The sequence below is a fragment of the Ranitomeya imitator genome, chromosome 3 (assembly GCF_032444005.1).
Source record: "Ranitomeya imitator isolate aRanImi1 chromosome 3, aRanImi1.pri, whole genome shotgun sequence".
In the NCBI taxonomy this organism is placed as follows: domain Eukaryota; kingdom Metazoa; phylum Chordata; class Amphibia; order Anura; family Dendrobatidae; genus Ranitomeya; species Ranitomeya imitator.
The window spans coordinates 209,701,509-209,724,536 of record NC_091284.1 but is presented as its reverse complement, the minus strand read 5'-3'; the positions used below and the strand labels follow the sequence as shown (position 1 = coordinate 209,724,536).

Below are 23,028 nucleotides of genomic sequence, written 5' to 3'. Positions count from 1 at the left end.
GGATGGGAGCGCATCTGCACCCACACTGTATGCTAGCCCACAGTGTCACTCATTTAGTGCCAGTGTGTGAAAGACTGAGTTCAGGTAGTGCTCACACTGGACCAACATGTAATTTCAATTAGGATAAGGGGAAGTGCTCAGAATGCTGGAGTCACACTTAACGTATGAAAAATTGGTCCGAGCCTCCCTGCCGAGAGTCGCACGAGTGTAATGCGAGTGTCATGCGAGTACAATCCGATTTTTCACACCTAGCATCTGAGTGCAGTGCGATTGCTATCCGACTGCAATGCGATTTTAACATGAGCTTTTACATACAGCAATTCTCCGTCATTTACACATCATTTTCAAGGGAAATATTTATCAAATCACACACACACATATATATACAGTGGGGCAAAAAAGTATTTAGTCAGTCAGCAATAGTGCAAGTTCCACCACTTAAAAAGATGAGAGGCGTCTGTAATTTACATCATAGGTAGACCTCAACTATGGGAGACAAACTGAGAAAAAAAAATCCAGAAAATCACATTGTCTGTTTTTTTAACAATTTATTTGCATATTATGGTGGAAAATAAGTATTTGGTCAGAAACAAACAATCAAGATTTCTGGCTCTCACAGACCTGTAACTTCTTCTTTTAAGAGTCTCCTCTTTCCTCCACTCATTACCTGTAGTAATGGCACCTGTGTAAACTTGTTATCAGTATAAAAAGACACCTGTGCACACCCTCAAACAGTCTGACTCCAAACTCCACTATGGTGAAGACCAAAGAGCTGTCAAAGGACACCAGAAACAAAATTGTAGCCCTGCACCAGGCTGGGAAGACTGAATCTGCAATAGCCAACCAGCTTGGAGTGAAGAAATCAACAGTGGGAGCAATAATTAGAAAATGGAAGACATACAAGACCACTGATAATCTCCCTCGATCTGGGGCTCCACGCAAAATCCCACCCCGTGGGGTCAGAATGATCACAAGAACGGTGAGCAAAAATCCCAGAACCACGCGGGGGGACCTAGTGAATGAACTGCAGAGAGCTGGGACCAATGTAACAAGGCCTACCATAAGTAACACACTACGCCACCATGGACTCAGATCCTGCAGTGCCAGACGTGTCCCACTGCTTAAGCCAGTACATGTCCGGACCCGTCTGAAGTTTGCTAGAGAGCATTTGGATGATCCAGAGGAGTTTTGGGAGAATGTCCTATGGTCTGATGAAACCAAACTGGAACTGTTTGGTAGAAACACAACTTGTCGTGTTTGGAGGAAAAAGAATACTGAGTTGCATCCATCAAACACCATACCTACTGTAAAGCATGGTGGTGGAAACATCATGCTTTGGGGCTGTTTCTCTGCAAAGGGGCCAGGACGACTGATCCGGGTACATGAAAGAATGAATGGGGCCATGTATCGTGGGATTTTGAGTGCAAACCTCCTTCCATCAGCAAGGGCATTGAAGATGAAACGTGGCTGGGTCTTTCAACATGACAATGATCCAAAGCACACCGCCAGGGCAACGAAGGAGTGGCTTCGTAAGAAGCATTTCAAGGTCCTGGAGTGGCCTAGCCAGTCTCCAGATCTCAACCCTATAGAAAACCTTTGGAGGGAGTTGAAAGTCCGTGTTGCCAAGCGAAAAGCCAAAAACATCACTGCTCTAGAGGAGATCTGCATGGAGGAATGGGCCAACATACCAACAACAGTGTGTGGCAACCTTGTGAAGACTTACAGAAAACGTTTGACCTCTGTCATTGCCAACAAAGGATATATTACAAAGAATTGAGATTAAATTTTGTTTCTGACCAAATGCTTATTTTCCACCATAATATGCAAATAAATTGTTAAAAAAACAGACAATGTGATTTTCTGGATTTTTTTTTCTCAGTTTGTCTCCCATAGTTGAGGTCTACCTATGATGTAAATTACAGACGCCTCTCATCTTTTTAAGTGGTGGAACTTGCACTATTGCTGACTGACTAAATACTTTTTTGCCCCACTGTAGATATATAATCATCTAAGGGGCACTTCCGTTTGTTTGTCTGTCTGTCTCTCTCTCTGTTTGTCTCTCACAGAAATCCCGCGCCGCTGACTACCGGCTGCGACCAATCTGCGACGGGCACAATCCGGCCGTGAATACGCCCCTTCCTACTCTCTGTCAGTGCCCCCTCCATACTCCCCTCCAGTCAGCGCTCACACAGGGTTAATGGCTGCGTTACACCGCGTTAACGCAGTCCGTTAACGCTGCTATTAACCGTCTGACCAACTTTTTACTATTGATGCTGCCTTTGCAGCATCAATAGTAAAAAGATCTAATGTTAAAAATAATAAAAAAATAAAAAATCATTATACACTCACCTTCCGGCACCTTTCCCGCTCCTTGCGACGCTCCGGGCCATGCATTGCGGTCTCGCGAGATCATGACCTAGCGGTCTCGTGAAACCGCTACGTCATGATCTCGCGAGACCACAATGCATTCGTGGGACGGGAGAGTCGCGAGGAGCACCGCTAAACGCCTGGCCTGGATCTGGGGGCCGCCGGAAGGTGAGTATATAACTATTATTTATTTTAATTCTTTTTTTAACAGGGATAAGGTGCCCGCATTGCTATATACTACGTGGGCTGTGCTATATACTACGTAGCTGTGCAATATATTACATAGCTGGGCAATATACTACATGTCTGTGTTATATACTGTGTGAGCTGTTCTATATACTACATGGGCTGTGTTATATACTACGTGGCTTATGTTATATACTACGTGGCTGTGTTATATATTGCGAGAGCTGTGCTATATACTACGTGGCTGTGTAATATACTACGTAGCTGTGCAATATATTACGTGGCTGGGCAATATACTACGTGGCTGTGTTATATACTGTGTGAGCTGTGCTATATACTACATGGGCTGTGTTATATACTACGTGGCTGTGTTATATACTACGTGGCTGTGTTATATATTGCGAGAGCTGTGCTATATACTACGTGGCTGTGTTATATACTACGTGGGCTATGCTATATACTACGTAGCTGTGCAATATACATGGCTGGGCAATATACTACGCAGCTGTGCTATATACCACGTGGCTGTGTTATATACTACGGGGCCTGTGTTATATACTACGTGGGCTGTGTTATATACTACGTGGGCTGTGCTATATACTACATGGGCTGTGTTATACACTGCGTGGGCTGTGTTATATACTATGTGGGCTGTGCATATACTACGTGGGCTGTGTTATACACTGTGTGGGCTGTGCTATATACTATGTGGGCTGTGTTATACACTGCATGGGCTGTGTTATATACTACATGGCCTGTGCTATATACTACGTGGCCTGTGCTATATACTAAGTGGCCTGTGCTATATGCTATATGGCTGTGCTATATGCTAAGTGGGCTGTGTTATATGCTACTTGGCTGTGGTATATTTCTCTGCTGTATCTGTGCATTATGAATGGTGGTATGTGTTAAAGAGGGGGGCCCACTGAGACTCTTTCGCCCTGGGCCCTCAAAAACCTGGAGCCGGCCCTGGCTTCACTGATTGGTCACGCCCAGCTGGCTGTGAACAATCAGAGACAGTTGCAGTCCGCCCATGAATTGGCACGATATTTGAACCACGCTTTGCTAATTGGTCGCACCCAGCCAGCCGAATCCTGTGTATAAATTGAATTATTCTGAAAACTTCATAAATAAACTGCGTACATATTCTAGAATACCTGATGCGTTAGAATCAGGCGTCCATCTAGTATATATATACAGTGGGGCAAAAAAGTATTTAGTCAGTCAGCAATAGTGCAAGTTCCACCACTTAAAAAGATGAGAGGCGTCTGTAATTTACATCATAGGTAGACCTCAACTATGGGAGACAAACTGAGAAAAAAAAAATCCAGAAAATCACATTGACTGTTTTTTTAACATTTTATTTGCATATTATGGTGGAAAATAAGTATTTGGTCAGAAACAAACAATCAAGATTTCTGGCTCTCACAGACCTGTAACTTCTTCTTTAAGAGTCTCCTCTTTCCTCCACTCATTACCTGTAGTAATGGCACCTGTTTAAACTTGTTATCAGTATAATAAGACACCTGTGCACACCCTCAAACAGTCTGACTCCAAACTCCACTATGGTGAAGACCAAAGAGCTGTCAAAGGACACCAGAAACAAAATTGTAGCCCTGCACCAGGCTGGGAAGACTGAATCTGCAATAGCCAACCAGCTTGGAGTGAAGAAATCAACAGTGGGAGCAATAATTAGAAAATGGAAGACATACAAGACCACTGATAATCTCCCTCGATCTGGGGCTCCACGCAAAATCCCACCCTGTGGGGTCAGAATGATCACAAGAACGGTGAGCAAAAATCCCAGAACCACGCGGGGGGACCTAGTGAATGAACTGCAGAGAGCTGGGACCAATGTAACAAGGCCTACCATAAGTAACACACTACGCCACCATGGACTCAGATCCTGCAGTGCCAGACGTGTCCCACTGCTTAAGCCAGTACATGTCCGGGCCCGTCTGAAGTTTGCTAGAGAGCATTTGGATGATCCAGAGGAGTTTTGGGAGAATGTCCTATGGTCTGATGAAACCAAACTGGAACTGTTTGGTAGAAACACAACTTGTCGTGTTTGGAGGAAAAAGAATACTGAGTTGCATCCATCAAACACCATACCTACTGTAAAGCATGGTGGTGGAAACATCATGCTTTGGGGCTGTTTCTCTGCAAAGGGGCCAGGACGACTGATCCGGGTACATGAAAGAATGAATGGGGCCATGTATCGTGAGATTTTGAGTGCAAACCTCCTTCCATCAGCAAGGGCATTGAAGATGAAACGTGGCTGGGTCTTTCAACATGACAATGATCCAAAGCACACCGCCAGGGCAACGAAGGAGTGGCTTCGTAAGAAGCATTTCAAGGTCCTGGAGTGGCCTAGCCAGTCTCCAGATCTCAACCCTATAGAAAACCTTTGGAGGGAGTTGAAAGTCCGTGTTGCCAAGCGAAAAGCCAAAAACATCACTGCTCTAGAGGAGATCTTCATGGAGGAATGGGCCAACATACCAACAACAGTGTGTGGCAACCTTGTGAAGACTTACAGAAAACGTTTGACCTCTGTCATTGCCAACAAAGGATATATTACAAAGTATTGAGATGAAATTTTGTTTCTGACCAAATACTTATTTTCCACCATAATATGCAAATAAAATGTTAAAAAAACAGACAATGTGATTTTCTGGATTTTTTTTTCTCAGTTTGTCTCCCATAGTTGAGGTCTACCTATGATGTAAATTACAGACGCCTCTCATCTTTTTAAGTGGTGGAACTTGCACTATTGCTGACTGACTAAATACTTTTTTGCCCCACTGTATATATATATATATATATATATATATATATATGTATATATACAGGGTGGTCCAAAAGTAGGTGGACAGTACGTGTAATAGGGTTGTGAAGGGGGAGATTTATCAAACATGGTGTAAAGTGAAACTGACTCAGTTGCCCCTAGCAACCAATCAGCTTCCAGTTTTCATTCTTCACAGACTCTTTGGAAAATGAAAGGTGGAATCTGATTGGTTGCTAAGGGCAACTGAGTCAGTTTCACAGATCCAGTTTTCACAGATAAATCTCCCCCAAATCTGTTTTCTTTTCAGATAATTCAGATAACCCATAATGACAAATAATTTAAATACAGATCAAAGAAAATGGATTTTAAAAGAGTATTGGAAATCTCAAAATGCTGAAATAGTTAGAGCAAATTGGGTTGAAACAATTACTCAAGTCCCAAAGAGACAAACCATTTACCGCATTCGTGAAAAGTTCAATGCCACTGGCTCAATCCTTAATGCTCCAAACACTGGTCGACCCAAAACAGCCTGTACAGAAAATAATAAACATATTGTTGCTGAAACATTTGTTCAGAGTCCAAAAAAGTCCACCAAAAGAGTCTCTTTAGAATTGGGAATTTCACCAGCTTCCAGCATGCGAATCCTGAAATCTATTGGGTGGAAAGCTTATCGTCCACGTCTAATTCATGGTTTATTGGAGGATGATCCAGACAAGCGGCTGCAATTTAGTGAGATTATGCTTAACGAAATTGAAGAAAATCCAGTAATTTTAGATAACATTATGTGGAGTGATGAAGCTTCTTTCAAATTATCTGGCCATATTAACAAACATAATTGTATTTACTGGTATAGTGAGAACATGCATTTAACATTAGAGCAACAACTAAATGAGCCTCCTGTCAATGTTTGGGGTGGTATTTCAAGTTTTGGTCGTTTTGGACCTTTTTTTTTATGGAACAGTCACAGGAGATAAGTATGTCTAAATTCTAATGAATCAAGTTGTTCCCCAGTTACAGTGTGCTCAGTGTTTCTGTGTGAACAGCTATTCCCTGTCTGAGGGCACCGCGAGTGTGAGAAAGTTCTGCTTGCGGTGCTATCTGACAGGGAACAGGAGTTCACGGCCAATGAACTCACTCCACCCATGTGACGTCGGCGCAGCGCCGTGGAAATTTTCCCATGGTGCTCGCACTGATTTCAGAAAAGTAAAGTGAGTTCACTGGATGTGAACTCCGGGGACCTGTCAGTCATCTGTATTCTACGTAGGGCCTAAGGGGCGTAACGGTGCACAAAGCCCTAGGCCACACCAAGCTTGCACCAGAAAGCCCTGATATGCATAGGAAGTATTTTTTTTCTCAGAATATTGAAATCTATACAGTGGGTAAGAATTATAGCCACTAAGTCCCCTATAAATAGTTTATATTTATATTGTTTTATGGGGTGTCAGACTCCCTTTAAGGCTGGTTTCACACTTGCGTTTCAAAACGCATGCGTTTAAAAAAAAAACGCATGGTGAAAAAACGCATGTAAACGCGTGCAAACGCTGCGTTTTTTTGACGCATGCGTTTTTGCATGTGGTGAAAAAAACATGGCGTTTTGACGCGTTTACATGGGTTTTTTCATGCGTTTCCGTTTTTTAAACACATGCAGATAAATGTGTGACAGCTGCCAATCATCAAAATAAAGTAAAAAACCCACTATAAACAGAAATCAGATCCTAACCCTAACCCTAAAGGGATCCTAACCCTAACCCTAACCCTAAAGGGATCCTAACCCTAACCCTACCCCTAACCGTAACCCTACCCCTAACCCTACCCCTACCCCTAACCCTACCCTTAAATGGATTAGGGTTAGGGTTAGGGGTAGGGTTAGGGGTAGGGGTAGGGTTAGGGGTAGGATCCCTTTATCAATTTTATGGTGTGGGGTCGTTTATCAGTGTGTTTTTTTTTTTTTTAAATAAAACGCATGCAAACGCATGTGGTTAAAAATGCATGCATTTACATAGACAGCAATGCATTTTTTTGCCGCAAAAAAACGCATGCGTTTTTTTGCCGCAAAAAAACGCCGCTAAAAATACTACATGTTGCATTTCTGCAACACAACGCATGCAGAAAAAAACGCATGCATTGCAAAAGCGCGTCAAAACGCATACAAAAAAAGCATGCATTTTTAATGTTAAATACAGGGGGAAAAACGCATGCGTTTTTTTGCGTTTTTTACCGCAAAAACGCAAAAAAAAACGCAAATGTGAAACCACCCTAATACTGTCATGGTCCTCTAATTAAATATATATTGCCATGAGATCAATGTTAGTAAATGAAAGCAGCTCCACAATCTTATGCTGGACTGGAGGTCCTGTGTAACATTATGCACTCTAGAAGAAAATGTTAAAAATGGAGAAAAATTACTTCAGGATACATCAAAATGTACGTTACAAATATCCAGTGTGCCTAAAGGAATATTTTCCTTTATAATTTTATGGCAAGGTATACAAATCAACTCTAAGAAGATGAAAGCTAGCTGTCGAGCACCCTATAAGTTAATGTCGTCCTTTTTACGGGTCTTGTCAAATGACAAGAATATAATTAACGTCAACAGAATCTGTAAAAATGCAGAAAAATTATTACAGGCCATATCAGATGTTCGTTCATAATAACCAGTGTGCTTAAGGGGATATTCTGATTTATATTTTTATGGAATATAGCTATGATTGGTGAAGGACCTCCAAATCCCTACTGATGAACAGTGATATCACAGTTCCACCAGCCCCTGGCCTGCTACGGCCAGTTATTGACTACAAACATCCGTAAATGCACTGCTAAAGTCACCTGACCACTGCAGTCAATCACAGGCAGCAGTAGCTTAGCAGCTGGTAGAACAGTGACATTACTGCAGACCACAGATCAGCCTATCTTGGATTCAGGTGAGTACCAGTAGGCGAGTACGACTGAGTTTGATATTTTTTACAGATCCCGTCCGCTGGGCAATGTTTTATATTACACAGGCACTCTCTTTAAATGCAAAATATACTATCAATTTCCCTCACACTTTTTATCTTGTCATGAAAACATTTGGGGTATTCTGATGTCAGCAATGTTTTCCAGTAGACAAAAATCTTTTTATTCACAGCATATAAATAATGGAGACTACTATTGAATGGCAGCAAGCAGAAATCTTTACAATTCATACGGAACTGATACAAAGGGTATATTGTACAATAACTAAGGTCACTAATCACTATTCATTATACCATGAAAAACATTAATCCCCTGAAACAAAAATACTCCTTACATGTATATATTTTTTTATTTTCCAGATTATTGTTATGGCCTGTATGGAGTTTGAAATGGGAAAAGTAAGTATAAAAGCCAATAGATCATCATTTTCTTCCCTCTCAATGCTAGACTCTGTCTTACTCATAAATGAAAAATTCGAAATAAAAAAACTGTTTCTCCCACAACTAGAAAAAGTGTGAACGTTACTGGGCAGAAGTAGGATGTGAAGTGTTGCAATGTGGACCATTCTCTATTACATGTGTAAGTATCATGATCACTATTTTTGTGATTGGCACAAGCAGAAATCTGTAATTTTTCCTTTAAATTATCATTCCTTGTTCCTTAGACTAAAGAAGAGAAGAAGATGGACTACGTTATCAGGCTATTGGCCATAACTCATGGGAATGTAAGTGTTTTTTTATTCTTTTTTTTCATAAATACATTATATAACATACCTTTTTACTGTCTTAAAGTAGATCTGTCACTAGAACAACAATGCCCATCTAAGGTTCTAAGGTCACCAACACAATTTCAAGTTCACTAATCCTGTTGTCCACTACTTTATAATTGATGACATACCTTTAGGTAGGTCATCAATGTCTGATCGGTCGGGGTACGGCACCCGGAACCCTCGCCGATCAGCTGTTCTCGGTGGTGGCTATCACAGTCACCGGCCAGAACTGCTCAATAGTGGAGCTGCTCCATCTTCTGATAGAAGCCATGGATACTGCACATCCACCTCCTGTTGATTTGAATAGGAGGCTGATGTGCAGTCCCCGGCCGTGGCCACTATGAGAAGACAGAGCAGCATCGCAATGAGCAGTCTTGGTTGGTGGCTGCCGCCATGAACAGCTGGGAGTATCCTGAGGATAGGTCTTCAATGAAAAAGTAGTGTACAATCTCTTTAAAGAAGTAATTTCACCAGATTTAACATGTTAAACTGGCCACATCATGGAATAGTGGCTGCAGAGCTGAATAAAACATAGTTTTTATTCTTTAATTTCTCATGATCGTTGTGGCGATATTAGCTTATGAAGTTTAGATTTTCATTTATGTTAAGACCAAGGGGGCGTTAGCTGAGATTTGTCAGTGGGGCGGTAACTTTTTCCAGCTTCATTACTTAAAGCTGCAATAGGTGTATGAAATGACACATATCTCTACTTTTTCCCCTTTCCCCTACACTGATTACTGTGAGATGAATGTATTGAAAACACAAGATGAATAAAATGCGGGGAAAAAAAATTCAATTATGCCATTGATCATTGGGGAGTTGTTTTGTTTTCATGGTATTCACAATAGAAAAAATAAAACCGTAACTTGATACAACTGGTCTGTACAGTTATGGCAATAACATATTTAAATATATTTTTTTTATGTTATTTTAATTATTTTAAAATAATTCAGAGCTTTTTTGTTTTCCATTGATAGGCCTGTGTAAGGGCATTTTTTTGTGATGAACCTTTCTTTTTCTCTATCGCCTTTCATTGGGGGACACAGGAACCATGGGTGTATGCTGCTGCCACTAGGAGGCTGACACTATGCAAATAAAAAAAGTTAGCTCCTCCTCTGCAGTATACACCCTACCGACAGGAAGTAGGATATTCAGTTTAGCTTAGTGTCAGTAGGAGGTGGACACGGGTCTTTCATTAGACCCTTATCTACCTCAATGTGCGTCGTTTTCTTACAGGTTTCCGGAGGGATACAGGGTGAACAGTCACACCTGTACTCCCACAATACGGACTATGAGTACGGCGTGTACTGCCACCCCGTATCCTCATAGATCCCTCTCCAGGACCAAGATCCTAGCACACAAGCGTGCTCAGAAGTCCGGTCCTGGCTCCGTCCCCCACCCACTCGCCCACCAGAGCCTGTCGGTTGGAGGAGACGAGGACGTCCATCACAGCTCCGTGGACGTCTCAATCCCCTCAGGTTAGTAACTGCGTGGGATGTTTAGGTGAGTATTTCCCCTAAATTTTCAGATCTTCCCCTTACTCTCGCAGTGTGGGGGAGTAGAAGTCCCTAAATGCGCGCTGCACTATCTTCTAGGGCGGCGCTGATCCTATTTTAAAAGGGATCCCTGGGGCACCAAGTCGAGCAATAGCTCTGCACTATTGGCTATCCCCTTCATCAGGGCCGCAGTGTCCTCCCCGCGGCCGCACTGCGCAGCGGCCGCAATGTCACCTTTCTGGCGGCGCTGGCACCGCTCTCCCCTGCGGCCGCCCTGCGGGCTTCGGCGGCGCATTCCTCTTTCTGGCGGCGCCGGCCTCTAATTTAGGTCCCGGCTTCTGCCGGGGCCTACTTCGGCGTCGCGTCCCTCTGCTCCGCCTCACCCTGCGGCCCTGGCAGGTTGCAGCGCTGCTCTGCGGCGCACTGTTCCGGGGCCGCAGTCTATTTTGCAGCGGCGCCGGCCTCTAATTTAGGTCCCGGCTTCCGCCGGGGCCTACTTCCGGTACCGCGCTCCTCCACTTCCGGTTTCTTCGGGCGGGCTTTCTCCCGCCCGACAAACTGCCCTGCAATCTCCGCCCACCGGCGCCATCTGGGCTGACTCCGCCCCTTCCTCCACGTCGCTGCTGAGCACAGGGCAGGAGATTTCACTCGTGCCCACATCTTCTCCTGGGGGCACAGCACATCGTTGCAACAGAGGCCGCAGGGCAGCAGCTCCATCCTTCTGTTCCACTGCTGTTCTTCAGGCCTGCAGAAAGTTCCGGACAAGAGTGCCCCAGATGTGTCTACCTGTTCTACTAGGGGCTATCGTTCCAGAGGAGCATCTTCCAGGCCGTGCAGCCTTCCATCTGGACACTGCAGCGTCTGCCGTGAGTACCTCTGCACCGCAGTTTCACTCAATCCCCTGCCCCCCCCCCTGTTCCTTAATCTTCCCTCAGGGGCCCGTTCGGTCTAATTTTAAGGGAGATCGCTCCCGGCCTCCCACCTTTTCCTGTGTCTTAGTGAAACACTTTCAGGGTTCGCCTTGTACCCGCAAGCTCCCCTCAGACAGGCCTGCAGCAACCCACATTATGTTCAGCTCCGCCTCAGAGCGAAGTCCCCACCACAGGCTGGGTCTCCCCTCTGTCTCTATCAGTAGCGGATCTCACTCCGGTTTCCCAGACCCTCGTGTCCGTGCTCGATCGGTTGCCCCTGCAGACTTCCGTAGTAGCCAGCGGGTCGCAAGAAGCTCTGTCCGAGTCTTCCAATACAGGCCGCGTAAGATCCAGACGGGAACACCGGTCTGAGTTCTCTTCTCGATCCATCTCACGGTCCTTCTCTGTGGTCGAGCTCCCCCCCCCCCCCCCGGAGTCAGAATGAGAGGCGATGCTTTCTCTGATGTGCCTTCGGAGGATAATTTGGGACCGGAGTCGAACCATATCTCAACATGAGGGATATGGTTCAAAGCCTCATTGGAGCGTCCAATCTGACCTGTGGCATCAAAGATTCCTCTACGGAACCCGCAGATCAGGCGGTTTCGTTTAGACGGGCGAAACTTCCTCCCAAGGGATTCGCTCCTCATCCTGAATCGAGGAGCTTCTGGCCAGAGAGAGAGAATTCGACCAGACGTTCTCAAAGAGGAAAGCGTCTTGGAGTCTCATATCTCTTTCCTCTGGATCTCATCGCCAACCGGAATGAGAGGCGATGGAGAACGACCTCTCCCTCTGTGGATCCGCCGGCTGCTAGACTTGCCACTAACACAGTCCTCATGCGGTCCGGTGGGGCGACTCTGACAGATTCCATCGATAGGATCATGGAATCCTTCGTGAATTCGGCTCTCGAACCTGCCGCATCATCCCTATGCCCGGCTTTCGCTTCCACTTGGGTTTCGAAGTCGGTATCCGAAGGGGCTAAAACAACTCCGTTGGGGCATTCAAGCCGGAGCTCCACCAGACTGGCTAGCGGAAGTTGCCACCCAGATTACTCACGCCGGGGAATAATTTGTTCCCTGCATGTCGCGTCTTCTGCCGCTCAGACACCCAGTAATGTTGCCAGCCGTCGCACTGCTTGGCACACGAGTCATCAAAGAAGTCCCTTACGAGCCTGCCCTCTTCAAGGATCACGTCTCTTTGGTTCCAAGCTGGACCAAATTATTAAGGACGCCACTGACGGCACCAATTCTCTTCTTAGGCGGCAACTTCTGTCCTTTCGGCCTTTTTTTCGTCGTTTCGCGACATCAGATTCCTTTTCGCAACAGAGGCCACAGGCACGTTAAGGGAAGAAGGTATTCTTCGACTCAATCCTTCCTGGTGTTCCCGCTACTCCTAAGGTGGATTCTCCAGGTCCAGGTCTGGAAGTTCCACCTAGGCAGGACCCACGACTAGACCCCAGCCCGTTTCTCAGGCTGGGCAGCCGTCTCCTGTTCCTCAAGGACGTCTGGGTCTCCTCAGTAGAGGACGCTTGGGCCAGGGCACTTGTGTCCTTTAGATACAAAATCTTCATTTCTCGGCCCTGGGATCGTTTTCTTCGAATCCCAACTTCCAAGAGACCCCGCTCTGGTCCCGTGTTTCTTTACAGCCATTGTTTCCCTCCTTAAATCCGGGGTAATCGTTCCCGTCCCAGAACAGGAACGGTTCAACGGTTCACAGGCTTCTCTTAGAATCTTTTTGTACTGACAGAGGACGACAAGGTTCGTCCCAGTCCGGATCTCAAATTGCTGAACAGGAAGTTTCGTCGGAGACACTTCAGGATGATATTCCCTCGTTCAGTAATCCCTTCCATGGAGGCTCAGGAACTTCGGTTTCAGGCTCCCGAAAGTCTATCCATCTTTCCCGACACTCTAGCCGTTGCGGGTGGCTCGTCAACAGGAAGAAGTTCAGTCTTGTTCAGTGCCTCGTATCTCCGGGCATGTTCTTCGACACTTGTCGGACCAGAGTCTTCCTTCCCGAAGACAGGATATCCCTCCTTTGTCAGGAAGTTCGCTTGCTCCAGGGTTTTCGACTCCCCTCCTTTCCGATGGGCCTTAAAGGTCTTAAGGAGGTTGGTTGCAACATCGGAAGCAATTTTCCCTTTGCCCGTTTCATTCAAGACTCCTTCAGCAGGCTATTCTATCACAGGGGGACAGGTCTCTCGTCTCCTGCATCGTCCGATCCGGCTTTCTCCCGGGTCAAACTGTTCCTCGACTGGTGGCCGAGGTCGCTTCTCTTATCCCGGAGTAGACCCTTCACAGCATATCCTTCCTTCCAGTTCCCTGGCAGGTGGTGACGACGGACGCCAGCCCGCTCGGCGGAGGCGCGGGACTTTGTCACCTGTTCTTTTCAGGTTTGTTTGGTCGGCGCAGGAGTCCTTTTTGCCGATCAAGGTCCTCGAGTTCCAGATCTTCTTTCTGTCTTTCCTTCACTGGGCAAGGATTCTCGGCAGCCTGCCAATTCGAATCCAGACAGATAATGACACAGCTGTGGCATATGTCTACCACCAGGGGTGGACTCGGCGTTCTCTGGCATCGGCTGAGATTCCAGGATCCTCCTTTGGACAGAGGCAACGGTCCTGGTGAGCTCTGCAGTGCATGTCCCCGACGTGGACATTTAGGCCGCCGACTTCCTTGGCCGCGAGGGCATCGCGGCAGGGGAATGGTACTTCAGGAGGTTTCCTATCGGATTGTTCTTCGATGGGGGACTCCAGAGGTGGACCTCATGGTGTCCCGATTGAACAGGAAGGTCCCTCGGGTCGGCCCAAGGTTCCGCGACCCTCTCACAGTGGTGTTGACATTCTGGCCATTCCTTGGTCGCAGTTCGTGCTCCCCTATCGTTTCCCTCCCCTTCCCTTGCTTTCCAAGCTTTCGAAAAAGATCAAGGCGGGATGGTTGCTGGTCATTCTGATCGTCCCGGATTGGCCCAGGAGGTCTTGGTTTGCAGACATCGTCAATCTCCTCGCGGACTCCCCTGGTGCCTTCCAAACAGACCCGAGCTGCTGTCTCAGGATCCGATTTGCCACCCGAATTATCGGTCGCTCTGTTTAACGGCGTGGCTGTGGACTCCACAGTTCTAAGAGCGTCCTGCCTTTTGGCCCGGATGAGTCACACTATAATCAAGGCTAGGAAGCCTTCGTCTTCTTCAAGGATCTTCTATCGTACCTGGAAGGCTTACTTTCGTTGATGCGAGCCCAACCGCTTTTCACCTATGTCCTTTTCCCTGCCTTCCATTTGGGTTTCCTTCAGGCAGGACTGGATTCGGGCTTCGCTCTCAGTTCCCTAAAGTGCCAGGTTCCTGTGCTCTTCTTCCCTTTAAGAAGACGTTTTCTTCTTAGCCACAGGTTAAGACTTTCCTTCAAGGAGTAGCCCACGCTGTCCCTCCGTTCAGGGCCTCTGTGGATTCATGGGATTTAAAGGATGTGCTGGTTGTTCTAGGGGTTCCCTCTTTGAGCCTCTCAGGGAGTTTTTTTCTCTGTCAGCACTATCTCGGAAGGTGGCTTATCTCAGGTCCATCTCTTCGATCCGCCGCGTTTTTGAGTCGGCGGCCATTTCTTGCCGACCTCCTTTCTTGATTTCCACCAGGACAAGGTGGTCCCAGGTCTCCGCCTTCCTTCCTTTCACGAGGTGGTTTTCATCTTTCCACCTCAATGAGGACATCGTTCTACCTTCCTTTTGTCCAGCTCCGACTCATCCTCTGGAGCGATCGTTGAACAGGCTGGACCTCGTCAGGGCAGTGAGGATCTCCCTGGCTAGCACGGCCGCTTTCCGAAAGATGGATTCTCTTTTCGCCATCCCTGATGGCGTGCGTAGAGGCCTGCCGGCTCCCATGGCAACTATTGCTCGCTCGATTAGAACGGCAATTTTGGAAGCTTACCGGGTAAAGAACAGAGTGCCCCCTCCTGAGATAAAAGCTCACTCTACCCGGGCAGTCGGCGCATCCAGTGCGGTACGTCACAGGGCTTTCGCCGACGGCTTTGCAAAGCGGCAACGTGGTCTTCCATCCACACGTTTCACCGAACTACAAGGTCCATACCTATGCTTCGGCTGACTCCAGCCTGGGCAGAAGGATCCTGCAGGCGGCAGTGGTGAGTCCTCGGACTTGATGGAAGTATGTTTTTCCCACCCCAGGGACTGCTTTGGGACGTCCCATGGTTCCTGTGTCCCCCAATGAAAGGCGATAGAGAAAACAGGATTTTTGGTTGCTTACCGTAAAATCTGTTTCTCGGAGCCTTCATTGGGGGACACAGCACCCTCCCAAGTTGAACAGCTCTGTTTACTGTATACGTTTGAGTTCTTTGAACACTCTTTGAGTGTTTGAAACTGTTAATCTGTGGAGCGCCGTGGAATTTGTTGGCGCTATATAAACAAAGTTTATTATCATTATTATATTATTATTCTTTCTCTTTTACACGTTGCTTCTCCTACTGCTTTCTCACTAACTGAATATCCTACTTCCTGTCGGTAGGGTGTATACTGCAGAGGAGGAGCTAACTTTTTTTATTTGCATAGTGTCAGCCTCCTAGTGGCAGCAGCATACACCCATGGTTCCTGTGTCCCCCAATGAAGGCTCCGAGAAACAGATTTTACGGTAAGCAACCAAAAATCCTGTTTTTTTGGTACTGTAGAGATTCAAGCTTTCTGGCAGCTGTTTGGGTACACACAGGCACTTGGATCTTGTATAAAAACAATCTCAGTTTTATTATCCGTCACAACCTTTAACAGCGCCCAAATGAAAGAAAACAGCCATTTCCCAGCTTAAATGAATAACAACAAAAGCAGTCCTTCCACTGGGTAGGCAAAGAAAATATGGTCTCATCCATGCAACAATACAGGCACAGCTTTCGGCTCCATTTTGTCAGCAATCATGGTCAATCTCCAACACAAACTGGTCAGGCATACATACCTAAACCAGCCCAGCTACCTTTCATAGGCCTGCAAGACCTGAGCTGGAGTGTATGGGAGCGACCTTTCCCACCCAAGCTCTTTTAGTCGCTCCTAAATCCCGGACCCAAAATCTGGTCCACTAAAAATCTCTTCAGTAACCTGTTGTTAATGGAGCACTCTACATCACCGAGGCCAGTCACATCGGTGATACATACTTGCCATCCAGGACTTTACCTCCTGCTTCCCTACAATACATACAAGGTTTTGACATTTTTTTTATTACGTTGTTGAGAGGGAAAAATGGTGATTAAAAAAATGGCAATTCTGATGTTTTGATTTTTTATTCTTTACAGTGTTTATGACATAAAATAAATCACTAGTTTTTAAGGATTCACCAAGTAAATAAACTACTGTTCATTGACATTTACAGCGCTAGAGGCATATACCTTCTACTCAGCACTGTTAATGTATGACACATGGATGGAACTGGCATAGAAGCAGTGCCCATACCATCAATAGGGGGTATAAGCTGTATATTACAGCACATTCTACACAAATCAAGCATTCATATGGCTTGGCTGATGTAAAAATCAATTCATGGTTAATTTATGGCTATTCTGAAACAAATAGCTGCAATCCACAATCAATCCCTGGTCAATAACGTACAGTATGCTACATCACCGCCTCATTACTTCTCTGATGCAGGAGATACGAATAGTTTACCAAATTCATTACAAGAACTGGCCTGATCATGATGTCCCCTCTTCTGTGAAGCATATCTTAGAAATGATACAGGACATTCGTCTTCTCCAGAAAGATGACAGTCCGCCAATATGCATCCACTGCAGGTAAGGAAAGTGTGATTTCATTTGTTTCTACTAAAGTGTTTCTAGAAGGAGATTTCAGCTTCTAGATGTAAAAATGATTTATTAGACATACATGATGTGGAGTTTATTCGGTGACGCATATAACGCATTGGTTTATATCAGTATAGGAAAATTCAGTTCGTTCATTTTCATCAGTTATCCATTGCTCCTTAATAGCTATTAAAAAACTACTGGAAACTGTTATATCTATACTATCTATCATTTTTCGTTTAATGGGAATGAGCTATGTGAAGACATTGAGGAACGTCTTGTTATGATCAGTAGTTTACGGTCCGGGAGGCTGATTAATTATTGGAGCTGCTGCGCCACCTAGACTCAGATTACTGAACCATCAACCATGATGTACATAGCAACTGATTAAACATTATTCTACATGACTAAAATATCGCTTTGCTTTGTTTGTCATGTGTTGTTAAACTTAGTGCTGGCTGTGGGCGAACTGGCGTCATTTGCACCATTGATTACATATGGAGGCTTCTTAAAGATCAGGTAAGACTGATCATGTCACAGATGCAGACATCAATAGGTTTCAGTGTCTTTGTAACATATTTTAATATTATTTCGTTCCCAACCTAGATTATTCCAGTTAATTTCAGCATTTATTCCATTATCCAAGAGATGAGAACACAAAGGTCTTCTCTAGTCCAGACCAAAGTAAGTACTTACGGTAATCATCAGCAACAATGTTTTATTATATTCGCTATCCTTTCCTTGGATACCCATTTAAAGAGGACCTATCAGTCGTGAGAAAAACACCACACGTGAAACTAGATGAATTTATAAGACTCTTCTCAAATACATGTCATTAGCTAATCACTTGATTTTTCTCAGTATTACGTGGACACAGGTTTTAGTTCCAGTTTTCCATGGTGAGCTCTAAATCTGGTGAGGTTGGGATAAATCAAGTGTCAGATGTTATAGCATATGAATGATAAATGGAGCCTTGGGTTTAGATCTGCAGGATTTCGGGTTGACTCATCAATTTACCTGTTTTGTCAAGGTGATACAATACAATAAGGAGAATAGATTTATTCATTTTTCTTACAAATACTCCAACAACAGATTCACAAACACGGTGAATCAGGTCCTAAATGCATCCCAGAGAGAAGTAAATCTATGAGACACAAATCAGGTAACATTTTTCCTCCCTTCAACCTAGAGTCTGAAACTGATTATTGCTATTCATCATAAATGTAATGGCATTTCCTGTGTATTCCTGCAGACCAACTAAAGGAAGAGGACATCGCTGTTTATAAAGGGTTAATATGCTAATCGGAGGACATAGCAGCTTATAAAGGGTTAATCTCAGTCTCTTTTTACATACTTCACAGAAACAATAGTAGCAAAACTACCCAGAGAAGGCTGTAGGATTTACTTGTGCTGTTGCTTCTATCCTTCTGCTGCTACATAATATACAGGGAATATTCTGATTTTGCCACATAAAATTACATTCAGCACCAAGTAAGGCTTCTTTCACACTAGCGTCGGGCTCGGCTACCGACGCTAGCGTTGTAAGCGCCGCACAACGGGTGCAGCGGATGCAGATTTTCATCGCATCCGCTGCCCCATTGTGAGGTGCGGGGAGGTGGGGGAGGAGTTCCGGCCGCGCATGTGCGGTCGGAAAAAGCGGTCCGTCGGCAGCAAAAAACGTTACATGTGGCGTTTTTTTGTGCCGACGGTCCGCCAAAGCACGACGCATCCGTCGCACGACGGATGCGACGTGTGGCAATCCGTCGCAATGCGTCGTCAATACAAGTCTATGGGGAAAAAACGCATCCTGCTAGCACTTTTGCAGGATGCGTTTTTTCTGCAAAACGACGCATTGTGATGGATTGCAGTTAACGCTAGTGTGAAAGTAGCCGTAAGAAACTCTTTTGTGTTACTTACATGCAGCAATCTCCCCACACAAGTATCTAGTATCTACCAGCTCAGAAACATGAACCCTTAAACTGCTATTATACCGTGTGACTCCACTTAGGCTGACTTCAGTCTCCTTTTCTTAAAGGGCCAAAGCTTTTATCACTATATCAATGAGGAAATATTGGTTAATGTAATTAATTTTCCTTATTATACGGTATATATTTTAGAAAGGTATATATTTGTTTTTTTAGTTTATGATGTTTCCTATGAGGTGATAGGTCCTCTTTAAGTCTACCATACGTAAAGAGATTAAATAAAAAAAGGGTGTCCAAGTATTGTGGTACCATAGATAATGCAAATCAACATGTATTGCCTCTAGTCAATCAACATAAGGGGGAAAGGCATACAAAGATAACCACTTAGGGAGAATTATTAAGAACAGTACACTTTATTTAATTAATATTAAAATCAGCAAAACGGAAGGTGCCCCTTGTGTGAGGGGCTGCACATCAGATGATCACTAAATAAATTAGTAATAATAAGATGCATTGATCAGTGAATGGATCATGTCAGATGATTATTTTTTAACATTCAATAGGTTATATATAGAATATGCACAGTCACAGGATTATTGAAATTAGCTGTATTGATAGTTCACAATGTTTAGAAAGTGCAAGTGCATAAATGGATCGTCCCCGTAGGGCAGTGGTGTACTCAGTATCGGGTCCTTTGGTTCACAGGGGGATGTCACAGTGGCTGACCCGGTCCGTGGTCCTGGGACATCCATGTAAAAGGGAAAGGTCTTTAAGGGGAATGTTCATGACGCCACCTGTGGTATTCAGTCAGGGTGACTGACGCTGCTTTAAGAGGTCCGCTGGGGTGATGTTATGGCAGCTAGATGGTATACCTTACCACAGGTGAAGTGTATCCCCAGGGCTTACTGGTGTGTAGATGGTGAATGATGAATAGCGCAGTGAAGAACGAGGACGCAAGGTTGCAGTCTCTTTAGATTTACTGAAGACTTCAGTATTCACAGTCCAGGGCACCAGATCACAGGGCAGGCAGAGTCCTGCCGGTTTGGGGGCAAGTCCAGAGTTCCCTTATCTAGGTGGATATCAGTAGCTTTCCTTTGAGCTGTTATGGTGTAGTCCCTTACTGCCTATGGCTTCACATAAGGGTCTCACAGATGCGATGTTTCGCTCTCTATGTCCCCCATATAGGATAGGACAATACCCGTATGACTAGTGACTTGAGCCTGTTTATAGGGTCTCTTAGATAACCCGGCTCTGTAGATGTCACCATGCCTCCTGGGTGTAGGTGTGGACAGGTAACCTGCAATTAGCTATCCTGCCAGTCTCTGAAATAAGGCGTAGAGATCCTTACTCCCTCGGTGTTCCGGCTAACGGGATTTTGCGCCTCAGAAGGAGACAGCTTGAGCGGGGCTGGTCCCCTTCTGGAATCCTCTCCTTTGCTTCGACTTCCTTCACGCTCGCTGCAATACAGTTCTGCCTTTCAATGTCTCTTTCTGAGAGCTGCAGCTCTGAGGGCAGGCACAGCTCCTTTAACCTTCCATCCTCCTCAGACTCTGGTCTGGAACGTTCTAACTTTCCCTACAGACTACCAGCTATATATAGCCTGGTGGCCTGGAGTGTGAAATGTGTTGCATGTTTGTGATACCTGGATACAGTTATCCTTCTTTGCCTCCAAACGTAGCATCACTCTCCCCGAGTGGCCTTTTTGTACTAATGTCCAAATGCCTAGAGTACCATATCAGAAAATAGAATGAAGGGTTTTTACCTATAGAAGTCCGGAATCGTGAAGATCTTTGTAGTACTGCGGGCTTTGACTGTGCTTCCCTCTGCCCCAATGCACGTTTTGTAAATACTTCCTCTGGGGTCATTAAAGTGAACCCGACAACTGCCACATGCTAGCCGATCCATGGACACCATGTATCAGGCACTGGCTGTATTATCTTAGGCAGGTACGCTTGACTCTGAAATGCTGCGGTATTTCAGAAAAAAAAAAACATATTTTAAAAGCCACAAGAGACCAGCAGTGCTGGAGACAAGTCGGACAGGCAAGTCCCCAGTGGCTTTTCTACACCCGCTGCCTTGGATTGACAGGTCTCTGTTGACACACGCAAGTACCCAGGGATCTGTAAATCAAGAGCAGTGGGACTATCGAGTACTCTCCTTTCAGACTAGTCCCTGTCGTGGCCTGGTCCCTGGCGATCTTTACAGTAAGTTTTCCTCTGAACCTCTGTTGTATTTTAAAGTAAACATATATGGCTGAGATCATACAGAAAGTGTCTGATACAATCTGCCCATGGATCGGGCAGCATGTTCCAGCTGTCACTTTCATATAATTTAATGAATCAAAATGCAAGATAATTTCTATATAAATGTGAGATGAATGACCTCCAAGTATCTCTGTTTCCATAGTTCCAGGGGTCAAATCAATAGGAATGGCAGTGCAAATTAAATATATCCAATTTAGTTCCCCACATACCCCCCCCCAGAGTGGATGTCTGCGTGCAGCTGAAAACTCACATCATTTTCCTTCATTCTTGGCAATATTTCTCAGCAATTGAATTGAATTCCAATAGAATGTTAACATTTAGGAACAAAATATAAAAAATATTAATAGCATTAATAACAAGTTGCAACTTCTTGACTATGTATAGCACTGTATAATTCAATAACTTGGCAGAGATTACAAGTATATAATCATGCATGGTTTGGTTTGTAATAATTTCCAGGAACAGTATGAGCTGGTCTACAGTGCAGTTATTCATCTATTCAAACAAGAAGTTGGAATGATAAATGTGATATCAGGCGATGAGGAGAATATGGTAAGTGTGATACCTAGCAAAATTCCTTGATCATGTATATCTGCCTGATGTATTATGTGCTACTAGCATAATGACAATACACTTGGCCTGTAGCCTAGTTATAAAAGGTGCAGAAGATGCAGTGGATAGAATAAAACAAAGACTTCTGTATAATGGGTATACACTGAGCTACAGTGTTTAAGTCTTGTATCTGATGAGGATGTCTGTCAGAATAGTTATATAAAACTTTCAGAAAAATGTAAACTCTCTGCCCACATAGACTAATTGACAGCTCCTCAGCGTTCCTGCTCTCTGTTGCTACTGAGATCTCACAATGCTTAGTACAAGCTACAGCTGTCAGCCAGGCTGTTCAAGTGGAGACTAAATACACTTGGACTCATGAGCTATTTGGTCCTGATTCAACAAGACCAGAGATTGTTTTTGCTGATCTTGATGAGGTATCGTGGGGGCGTCAGATGTTTTGACTGATGAAAAGGCCTCTTCATGAATCAGGTGATGAGTGGCGTGAACCTCACCAGAAATCTTACTCCAGATTCCTGACTCCCACTCCAGCTCCACTCATTTAGGCGATGTTGGGAGAAACTGATGTTATATCTCCAAAAATCTCAATATTTTTCCACGAGTTTCACGAAAAGTTTGAGACTTTTCAAAGCAATTTCATCAAAATTCTAGTGACATTGCTTTGATGAATCTGGGCCTTTCATTCTCTATCTCATTTTAGTTTCAGGATCAGACAGCCATTTTGAAATGGATTGTCAAAGCAAGTACATGTTTTGTTAAGAAGGAGAGCACTCACCATCCGCATCATCATGACCCGTAGTAGCGCGACAGCGCAAAACGGCGTTGTCTCTGGGAACCACTGTTCTCCCGATATGGTCCTGCTATTGACTTAATGTTAGAATAAAGACTAAAAAATATGCGGATGGTGAGTGCTCTCCTTCTTGATAGTGGATACAAATGTTTGAACTCACCTTTTTTCTGAATAAGCACCCAGAGTTCGCTGTGGCATTATAATGCTATATCAGCTGTGAAGTGGTATGTG

At 44.8% G+C, this 23,028-nt stretch overlaps 1 protein-coding gene across 2 annotated transcripts in view; it reads left to right on the top strand.

Moving 5' to 3' along the window:
* Positions 1–23,028, top strand: part of PTPN22 (protein tyrosine phosphatase non-receptor type 22) — a 156,893-nt gene that overhangs the window by 86,902 nt on the left and 46,963 nt on the right. For both annotated transcript variants that reach the window (XM_069761768.1, XM_069761769.1), the window contains exons 5-11: positions 8,653–8,691; positions 8,801–8,872; positions 8,958–9,017; positions 17,094–17,236; positions 17,698–17,764; positions 17,852–17,929; positions 21,894–21,986. In XM_069761768.1, the coding sequence (XP_069617869.1) occupies positions 8,653–8,691; positions 8,801–8,872; positions 8,958–9,017; positions 17,094–17,236; positions 17,698–17,764; positions 17,852–17,929; positions 21,894–21,986 (552 nt within the window). The remainder of the gene's footprint in view (positions 1–8,652; positions 8,692–8,800; positions 8,873–8,957; positions 9,018–17,093; positions 17,237–17,697; positions 17,765–17,851; positions 17,930–21,893; positions 21,987–23,028) is intronic.